This window comes from Limulus polyphemus, unplaced genomic scaffold (assembly GCF_000517525.1).
Source record: "Limulus polyphemus unplaced genomic scaffold, Limulus_polyphemus-2.1.2 Scaffold1464, whole genome shotgun sequence".
Taxonomy (NCBI): Eukaryota; Metazoa; Arthropoda; class Merostomata; order Xiphosura; family Limulidae; genus Limulus; species Limulus polyphemus.
In genome coordinates, this window is record NW_013667074.1 from 217,937 (window position 1) to 229,341 (window position 11,405).

An 11,405-nucleotide genomic window follows, 5' to 3' on the forward strand; every position below is an offset into this window, starting at 1 on the left:
AGAAAATAAGCGTAATTACTTGTAAACGAATTTAAGTTTAAAAATTTACTAATCGTATATTTTTACTTTTCGTGTATAAATTTTATTGCACTTGGCTCTAAGCTTGGTGATCTCACACTACATCTTTACTTTAGGCTTATTATACCAACACTCACTACACTTATAAGGTTTCCACGACACACATACCCCTAACGGCCCCCTTGCACCCCCGTCACTAAAATCGTAATGGGCAGACAGTAATCGAACTAGTTTATCTGGATAAACGCATTTTGGCTTTTATGACTCGTCCTATTTCGAGAAAGCAAGCGTGCCATGACGTGACACACACACTGGCTATTATATAGGTTATATTTTTATGTGCTAATGCAGTGGTGTATCCCTCACAGGTACAAGCTGTAGTACCATGGAAGGTACGTCTCGCACTTATATATCAGATTCTGCGCAAATACCTAATCATTCAAAAATGTAATGCTGCCATTGATAAAATCATGTTTGGAGGATTTTCGTCACAGTTCTTTCTTTACATGATGTACAACGAAACTGCACGCATATTGGGAAAGTAAATCTTCGGGATTTTTTAAGGAAGAAGAAAAACTCAACTACATAGCAGAGCGTTTAGGGTGGCAACTAGCTCTGAAACTACATTTCAATCAATTTAGGAACAACGTACTTATCTGCAAAGTTAAGGCCGTGCTACGAAAAGAGCCCTTCGACCCCGAAAAAGTTTGAAGTTGACAAAGGTTCACAAGTAAAACTTTCAAAATCTTTCAGTCACGCCTCAAAACCCACGAGTTTTGATAACAAATATGGTCGAAGAAACTGGAATCATGGCATTACCTTTTGACCACATACCTGTCAAGTCCTTAAAGCAGTTCCAATTGACTTTTGTGCCTTTGGTCTGCTTAAAGATGGTTTTGAAAGCCGACGTCCACGTACAGTAGAAGGCCCGTGGAAAGTTTGCCAATAGTATAATCCAGGATTGACCATGCCGTCCTTTGCAGAAGCTTGTTAAAATAGATGAAATATATATATGTGAATGGATACAACTGGACTATGCAGGATGCGTCAGAGCGGCACAGGAAAGGAAGACATGGCACACCATGACGGCGAACCTTCTGTAAAAGGATGCCAACTCCAGATCCATATCCAGTGAAAATAGAAATCGTCGTGATGGACATCATAGTCAGACAGAACACGATCAAACGATGAACTGTAATTCCAAGAACAGCACGAGGCCTCGAACATCGTTATTACAAAGTGCGATTTACTTGAATATCGTTCAAAATTTATAAGGAGGCACCTGGTCAATAAGTTCATGATGGGTTAATTGATTTTTCGGAGGCACCTGGTCAATAAGTTCATGATGGGTTAATTGATTTTTTCGGAGGCACCTGGTCAATAAGTTCATGATGGGTTAATTAATTTTTCGGAGGCACCTGGTCAATAAGTTCATGATGGGTTAATTGATTTTTCGGAGGCACCTAGTCAATAAGTTCATGATGGGTTTATTGATTTTTTCGGAAGCACCTAGTCAATAAGTTCATGATAGGTTAATTGATTTTTCATTACTGCAGTTATTCCCATGCCTTTCTTTATTAGTCTTCCATAAGTATTGAACAGTTTCACGAGAACGAAGCTATTATGTTCTTCTTATCTTTACTAAAGAAACGGTGTTTATTCAAGAATCCGGGTATGCATCTATATCTCGCTTTTTACATCCATAACTAATGAACGTCTTCGAGTAAGCACATTGAACACTGAATGTAATGATCGTTATATCATTTTTAAACAAACCTACCACGAATAAATATCTACAGGAAACAAGTTGAGAAGTCTGCGCAATAGGCCAGTTTAATTCCTATTGATAGCCTGTCAAACAATATATTTAAAGCTGTACAAATAAATATAAAATACAAGTTCACCTAAAATGTGAAACACGTTTACCTCATAAATATTTATATATATACATCGTTTATATGAAAACATACAGTTCTTGTAAGACACAAGTACAGTTATACGTTAACAAAAATATAAAATTAAAGCAGCTTAGATACAAAAATAATTACTATAAAAGATAGCATTCTTGGTGACAAATTGTTCTTATCTTCCCCCCCCCCCTCTCTCGAAATGTACGCACACACACAAACACATATAAAAATGCCATATTGTTAATAATTCTCCATGTCATTACACTTAAAATTACAGATTAATGTTAAATCATTTGTTAATGAGAAGTAATGCTATTCTAAATTGAATAAAACTAACAACTTTATATCGCGGGTTTACTATGTTCTAGTTTTTTAAACCTAATTAACTTGATAATGTATCATGCGTTTACTTAATTTTTTCATATAATAATGTTTGTTCAGTGTAATTTCTTACACGCCTACATTTGAATGTAAGATCCGTGTATCTAGTGTTTCAATCAAAGGAATTTGTTAACTATCTCGAAGAGGACCCTTACTTCTTTACTGTTTTTAGTAGCTCTTTCTAGCTCTTTCTTAACATGCGACTTTTCTTAGTTCAGTGAATAAATAGCTTTACATTATCAAAATATAAACGTAATTAAAATAGATTACTACTACTCAACTTACTGGTTTGGCAACACAAGAGCTTATAGAGTAAATATACAAACGAACATTTTATCCAGAAAGGGGCCGGCCACGGCCCAATGGTTTGCGTGCCAGACGACAGAGCTGAGGTTTCGTGGTTCGCGTCCCTTTATCTCAAAATGAAAAATCGCACTCCGGACTTTAGGACCGTGGGTGGCTTATAGAAATGACAGTTAAGTTACACTATGACAGAATTGGTGGTGGTATTAGCTAGCTGCCTTCCCTCTAGTCTATCACTTCAAAATTACGGACGGCAGGCGCAGATAGTCATGGTGTAGCCTTGCGCGAAATCCTACAAAACAAACAAATAATTATCCAGATAAAAATGTGTTTAATACACAATATTTGATGTTATGGATTCTTCAAAATATGGGCCTGGTGGTTAAGGCTCTCCACTCGCAATCTGCAGCTCACGGTATCGAAACATGGTGCCGAAAATGGTCGCTCTTTCAGCCATGTCGGTGGAAGGGTAGCCCAAGAATTGGCGGTGGGTGCTGCCGACTGACAATTCAAAATTAGGGATGGTGGCAGGTAGACTTAGTAGCTTTGCCATAAATAAAACAAACAAAGAAACAACCTTTCGAAGCTTCAACGTATACATAATAACAAAAAAACAAAAACACTTGTTGTAGGGAGTTCACGAAGACCCTTAAAGCGAAAGAAATATTGACTGTTCTACTACAACAAAGCTACACAGGGGGCTACCTGTACTCTGTACATCTCGTGGAATCAAACCTCAGATTTTAGCGTTGCAAGTCCGTAAAATTACCACGCTGACCCAGCGGGAGACAGGAATATTAAGCATTAAACAAATCTTTATCTGGAAAAAGGGGTCGTTAATTCAGCTTTTGACATTTCATGTAAGAAGTTACAATTAGCTTTAACAAAATTAATAATAAAAAGTTATCTTGTTTTCAATTTTACATTTTTCCGGACGTTTTTTTAATATTTTTGTGCTAATAAATGAATAAGTCGTTCTTTTTCATCATGGCCTAAAGTAGTGTTTCTCAACTTTTTTTGCTTGTGGCTCCCGTTTGAGTTTGATTTATCACTGTGGCCCCACCCTTCGTAGACGCTGTTACTGAGGAAAAAAGTTATTTTATTTCCACACTGTTGATTTATAATATATTTATAATATTATAATATAATTTTTATAATATTGTGTTGTTTTTAAATATTTAGTTTATAACATATTGTTTACTTATACAAGTAAAAAATATTCTGTTCATCATTGACATTTTATTCAGTGTGATCCTTGGGCCTGGAGAACACTTGAACATTTTTGAATGTCCTGTTGCAGTGTTGTCAGTGGTAAACGAAGATCACTTCTCTTCACAACATCAAGGCGGTTATGTATTTTTGATAGCAAATAAGCCACCCGACTAAAACCAGATTTAACTAGTTAAGATGTGGGAAAAGCGTTAAAATACAACTTTGCCTTCTCCCAGAACTGTGTAAACTTATTAGCTATTTCACTACTTATCCAGAAATAATGTTTGTCACGTTTGAAACTAGCTTGAGCTGTTATATCACTCTGCAGTTCGATGAGACATTCTTGTAATGTGATGTCAACATCAACCGCATTCACCCCAAATGGATCCACCACCCAATCCAGAATTTTGTTACTCGAGTATAATTCGCGTCTGGTAACTTGACTTCTGAACTGTGGGAGATACGGGGAGAAGGGAACCTTTGATTCAATTTTAAAATTTAAATATTTTATTCGGAAGTTTCGGTGGCCCACTCAGAATTTACTGTGTCCCCCTAATTTCCCGTCATTCACGTGTGGCCCCTTAGAAACATGGCGTGGCCACGTTGAGAACCACTGGCCCAAAGCGTACTTCCTTACTAAGTATTTATAAGCTAACGCAGATAAAATAGCAGGTTAAATGTTGCTTGTAACTTGTTCACTGGATTTCAACACATTTATAAGGTCAGCTTTATTCATTTAATATTTAACATCTCAAACTGTTGTCTTTTCCCCAACTCTATTACTTTACTTTTTGTTTGTTCATCAATAAGGTTTGGCGCAAAGTTACTCGAAAACTATTTGCTCTAACTGTCCCTAATTTTGAAGTGATAGGCAACTAGTGAACCCCACTCACCGCTAATACTTGGGCTGCTCTTTACCAATAAATATTTGGATTGATGGCCACAATATAATGCCTCATGGCTGAAAGGATGTTCTGTGACAGGATTCTAGTTTATATTCTATAATAAACCCATAAACACTTCCATAACACAGTGGTAAACACGTTATTGGTTATGTTTCATCTAAACGCTTAAAACTAACAATATCTTTATACAACTATAAACTCCTTTCCTGACGTTTTAATCTTCGTTTACTGCTCTTCTAAACCCTACTTAGTTTTATATTACTACATTTAGTACATGGCTAATTTGAGTAAACTAACATTATATCATAACCATACTTCAGCTTCTCACAATATACATGTTTCGTATGTTGGTAAATTGTTAACCACAAAAAAGAAGTAAATAGTTTTCTAGTGTTGACCGGACAACATTTTCATAACAACAGCGACAAGGCAAGAGTGTAACTTCAGACGTCGCGTAAGGTTCTTAGCTTTAACAAAACAATTTCTAAGTAACTTTATAGTGAAACTTAACTTTTTTATAAAATAAGATTGAAGATTTGGCAAATTCTGAAATGTTTTCTTTTTCTTTTTGATAACACAAAGCATATCTTAGTTTCGAAAGTTAAGTAACTTACTGATTTATTAAACGATTTAGTTACTGAGTTAACAGTTTCACAATACATTATTGCCCCTTTTCTCCTACAAAAGCCAGTTTAAACTATTTCAATACCAGTACATATGATTATTCTGTTTAAACCACATGATTTGTTTGAAGCAAAACCATTCTTATTGCTAGTTCATTTCTGAGATCAAAACTTTAAGGCACACTATTCAAAACTATTTTATTATCGATTAATGCGATCGATACATATATTACAAGTAAACATAAAATATGTTTATCATATTTTCATTTTAATGTTTTTGAAATATCTTTTCATTCAGGGATTTCAAATCACAACCTAATGTAGAGTGTGTTTATATCATTTTCAGAGTGTCTCTGAAAAAAAAGTTATAAATACAATTTCAGGCGTTGTTACATAGGTATATCCTGTCTCTTAGCTAAGGTAGAAAGTGCAACATATCAAAACGTTGTAAAATAAGAGCTATTTGTTGTAAATTAGGCTTACCTGCTCGCTTCCAAGTGTGCTACTCATGATCTTCTTCCATTCACCGAAACTGGAATTTCGCGTGTTTCTGTCGCCTTTAACAATTTTTCCAAATTCTACCGTCACAGGCAAGGCCGTAACAACGTTGCCTTTCTTATTTCGAAAGCGAACTTGTTCGGAAGCAGACAGAGAAAGCATTGTGATAAAAAGTATATTTCAATCAGGCTTCGTTTACTGACCAGATTCTCGTCTACACAGCAGTAGGGATCTTTTATTCTGTCTGTAACACACAGCTCTTAGGACAGCAGTATTTATAGACTTCTGGAATACTAGAGAAGGTAGTGCCGCCTAGCGTTACGATATGTAATAAGACTCAAAGCAATAAATTTTGCTTTCATGAGCCCGTAGAGGAAAATACTAATTACTAAATATAAAAATTCTGAAAATGGAATCGTCATGCCAACGCTCATAAAATACGGATAAGGGAAGTTTTTGTAAACATATTTGTCAATGAAAATTTTTGTCAATAAAAGTGAAAGAACTAGAGGTTATGCCTCATATGGCTGAAAGAAAGTCTATTTTGTATAATTTCAGCGTTTGGTACTTATGTACAATATCACTTTTGTTTTCTTGGAATTCAAGCAAAGCTGAATGAAGGCTATTTGCATAAGCCATCCCTAATTTTGAACCAACCGTAAGCTCTTGTCAGATCGAATAGATTTGACCGCCACTATTGTAACACACCTGCAGTTTCAAAGTGCTGAGAGCGATTTTAGCGGCAAGGAACCACGAACTATTAACTCTCGTATCCATAGTCCGGCAAGCTAACCATCAGATCATACTCATCCCGATATAACATCAAAAAATCAAGTTCTACTCATTCCGATATGACATAAAAAATCAGGTCATACTCATCCCGATATAACATCAAAAATCCAATATGTTGAAATATTTTTTTAAAATTAAAATGTTATTTTGCATCCAGTGCTATCGATCTATAGAATTATATGCATATTTGTTTCATGTATAATTAGTTAAAATCTACCTGTCCGTCTTTGTTTGCCTAATTTTAGTAAGCGTGTTTGTTTATTTCCTGTTGAACCTTTTCAACAATCTGTTCACAATCAAACGTTATTGGCACTGTGTTTTATTCTTAAGATAAAATCAATAACGTTAAATATCCCGTATTTTTTGTACTAAACAAAGTAATTTTACTTTAGCAAGAACTTACAATGTTCTTCACGACAACAATTAATTTTTGTATTATGAGATAGAATTAGAAAATCGACATGTAAAGATATGCATCCCAAATCAGTTCTGAACTACCTAATATTATTTCATAACAATATTTTAACGAGGTTAAATTGAACTGACAAATACCTTTCGCCGCACAGTTAAGAGAGATAAACACACCTCTAGTAATGATCTTTGACCTAATCATTCCATTCTCTTTGTCTTTGACCTTTTTTCTCCAATCAATCATCTTAATTACTTTTCACAAAATGATGCTCATAATCGTAAGCATTGACTCGAATATACGTGTAATATGAGCAGTTTAACCTAATTAACTGTTTAATAACTTTAGTCTTATGTGTTTCTATTTTCAACCAATAAACATGGCCTGGTTGTGAGGAAGGCCTGGCATGACCTGGTGGTTAGGGCACTTGACTCGCACTCTGCGAGTCGCGGGTTCGAATCCCCTCACCAAACTTGTTTGCCGGTTCAGCCAATAGAGCGTTTTAATGTGGTTGTTAGCCCAACGTTTCGTTGGTAAAGAGTAATACAAGAGTTGGCGGTGGGTGATGTTAACTAGCTGCCTTTAAAATTAGGGACGGCTGGCACACGTAGCCCCTGAGTAGGTTCGCGCGGAATTCAATACAATACTCTTCTTTTACGGCATTAGTAAGTATTCATGTTAAAATTCGTATGAAACGTTGACTAAATCTGTTTTAACCATTTTATACATGTCTCTAGTCAGTCCATGTTAATATTATCGTCAAAGTGTGTCACTGTAACGCACGTTTGGATGGTCTAAGCAACAGATATACAAAGGTAGAAACACTGCGCAAAATATTTCACATTAAAATAAAAATCACGTTTAGTTTAAAACAGATAAAAAACAGGTAAGTGATATCTTATTGGTATATTAATGTGTGTGTGTTTTTCTGTTTCGTTCAATAAAATGCATTTTCCTAAGGCTCTTTTTTAATACTTATGCTTCAGAAGATAATTTAACGCCTTAACACTTTGGAAGGTAATTGTGACACTTGTACCTTAGAAGGTAATTCGCAATGTTAAAACTCGTTTGAAGCAACACATTCTTTGAATTTTGAAGTTATTTGGTAAGTACATATTAATATTACACATATGTATACTGAAATATAATGAATGCTGAATGTGATAAAGGTGGTCGATAAGTATTTTGACAACTGTTGCAAATAGTGAAAACAAACTTGTATATATTTGACCTGTCATAAACACATTGCCCTAACAAACCCATTCGGGCATTTCTGATCGTGTGAAATAATCTACCTCTAAGTGCACGCGGTCTGTTGTGAATAAGATCATTCAACAGTATAACATCAACATTTTTGAGTGAACGAAGGCTATTGTGAATAAGATCATTCAACAGTGTATCATCAACATTTTTGAGTGAAAGAAGGTTATTGTGAATAAGATCATTCAACAGTATAATATTAAAAGTTCTGAGTGAAATAAGGCTATTGTGAATAAGATCATTCAACAGTATAACAGCAACATATTTGAGTGAAAGAAGGCTGTTGTGAATGAGACCATTCGACAGTATAACATTTAAGATGTTAAGCTGGTTGAAAGGGCTGTTGAGTGTGGCAAACTTTCACTTGTTAAGGTTATAAGACAGAGCTTGCTTGTTTGTTGTTAAGTACAAAACTACACAATGGGCTATCGGTGGTGTGCTCACCACGGGTATCAAAACCCGGATTTTAGCGTTATAAGCCGTCACACTTACTGCTGAGCCAGTTATTCTGTCGGGAGAATAAGTTAATCATTGTTTTTACTTCGTGTTCATTTAAAAAATCTATTGATATTCAAGGGTATTTAGACATGTTTTGATCTCATATATAAGTCGCACGTCATACGTACAGAAAGTACTCGTACAACAACATTTCCATAAGATGTTCCACAAATGACAATCGTATTCGAATAGTTTACCTGCTTGCCTCTAGACAAATATCATGCCATCAGTTTTAATATGGTTAAATAGCTGCAATAAATAGGAGGCTTTACTTCAAGCAAAACGATGCCTAGTATTCTTGAAACAACGTACAACTTGAGTGTCTCAGCCCTTCCAAAGTATCCACATTGATGGAGAGCATGCTACAAGTACCTCATAGATGGTGCTAAATCCCAAATAACCATACCGAATATAATGAAGTCATTGTGCTTCTATTGCTTGAATCATTCCCTGCACGTGCCGTTCCAGCACAATAACGCTTTGTGGCCTAGCTTTAGAGCAGTAATATCAATATCTTGGAACGGATCGCTCAAATCTTAATTTTAAATAATAGTTTGACAGTTGAAATGAAATATCAGAACTACTTTACGAGCAGATCTTTGTGAATAGATGGAGAAGCTACTTCGAAAGATTAAATGGCAGTCTTGCGGTTGTCATCACCTGATACGAGCTTTTGATATATCAGTGGAGATAAATTTCATCTAACATCTGTGTGAACCTAACTTGAAAAACATGTTATGCTGTAGATCAGAAGGTAACCACATCAAGGATAGCGATACACCGTATTAGAACAGTGATTATTAACACCGTGTTATAACAATGATCTATTAGATCCCATGACTAAGTTCCCAGATACTTCTACTAGAGCAATTTAATTAACGAATGAGAAAAATAGATTTCTGTTTAATTTATTTCTGTGATTGAGCTACAGACATCAAAACAGTGAACTTAAAGTTTTGAAGTAAAGTATTTTATTAACTTACCAAACGAAGAAAAATGCAACGCAAATGAAAATATCAGAGCTGTTAGAGTTTCAGAGTTAGTGAGAGAATTATTAATCTCATTAAGTGGATTAAAGAGGAAATATACGAACCAAGGTTTTCGGATAAGATGAAAACATTTAGTGCTAACAAACACCATGGGAATAAAAAGCCAGTTTAAGAGGTGTTTATATAATACATTTACTCTCTACTATGAAATCTCATAGGGATAAGTCGAATTTTATCGCGATAAGTAACTGAAAAACTTAAAATATTGATTACATTGTACAATTTTATATAGATTTGTACTTTGTTTTAACACTCTTTGTTTGGAGTTGTCTTTATTAATGACTAGATTTTATTCTTTTCCCCCAAAAAATATGTGAAAAGGTTGAGAAAAAGAAGTCCAAGAAAGGTAATATTAAAACAGCGAAGTTTTGAACGAAAAATAGTGATTTTTGTCCTGATTTTACTGTTGAAGATTTACAAGCTATTGCAAGACTCTTCAAGTTTCTTTACTGCGCAAGATATTTAATATATGATTAGATGTTCACGGTGGGTCAGATGAAATTTTACAAGCTCACATCGCTTAACAGTCTGGGGTTCGATTCTCCGTAGTGCACAGAGCGCAAAAAGCTATTGTGTAGCTTTGTGCTAAAAACATCAACAAATTCCTGATTATATGTTATTTAAAGGATTTATTTAGACAAATAAAAATAGTGCAGTAATGGATATGAAATTTTGCTATGAAATATTTACTAACATTGAATAAAATACAAGAAAACGATCAGCTGAAAAGTTCATATTAGCTATCACTAACTCAGATAGTTTAGTCTTAAGGAATGTTAACTAATGTGTTTTAAATGTCTCTTGATGTGGAAAATAGCCTAGCCTATTAAAGAGTTTTGTTTGTACCCGCACATGTCTATTTTGTTAAACCGAACGAAGGTATGAGGCCACCTGTCTTACAAATTACAAACAACAGGCGCAGATAGCCCTCGTGTAGCTTTGCGCGAAATTCAAAACAAACAAACAACAGTCTTAGTTTCTTCACTTAGCGAAATCAATCCAAAAACAACAACAACAACAAAAAACAAAAAAAACAGTGAATTTAACGTCGAAGATTTTAATGAGTTTCCTAAGTTGACAAATGAAATGTATAAAGCAACAATAATTAACAATAAATATATTTATTTACAGCAGTATCAGTGCGAAAATGCGTTATGCGAGGTATGTTACTAATAAAATAATTATTGTCCTGTTTATCCACTGAAGAACAGAACAAATAATAGTTAAAGTTGGACATAGAAGGCATTCATAACGTCAATGTTGCGTGAGGTATGTTAATAATAAAATAATTATTGTCCTGTTTATCCACTGAAGAACATAACAAATACTATTTAAAGTTGGGCATAGAGACATTTATAACGTCAACGTTGTGCGAGGTATGTTACTAATAAAATAATTAATGTCCTGTTTATCCACTGAAGAACAGAACAAATAATAGTTAAAGTTGGACATAGAAAGCATTCATAACGTCAATGTTGCGTGAGGTATGTTAATAATAAAATAATTATTGTCCTGTTTATCCACTGATGAACATAACAAATACTATT

The 11,405-nt window shown here is 34.6% G+C and overlaps 1 protein-coding gene across 1 annotated transcript in view; it reads right to left on the reverse strand.

The window, feature by feature from the left end:
• The window catches only part of LOC106463702, an 89,874-nt gene extending 83,768 nt beyond the window's left edge, over window positions 1-6,106 (reverse strand). Inside the window, exon 1 of the mRNA XM_022391285.1 lies at window positions 5,836-6,106. Coding sequence (XP_022246993.1) covers window positions 5,836-6,012 — 177 coding nt within the window. The 5' untranslated portion in view covers window positions 6,013-6,106. The remainder of the gene's footprint in view (window positions 1-5,835) is intronic.
• Window positions 6,107-11,405: the final 5,299 nt, after the last annotated feature.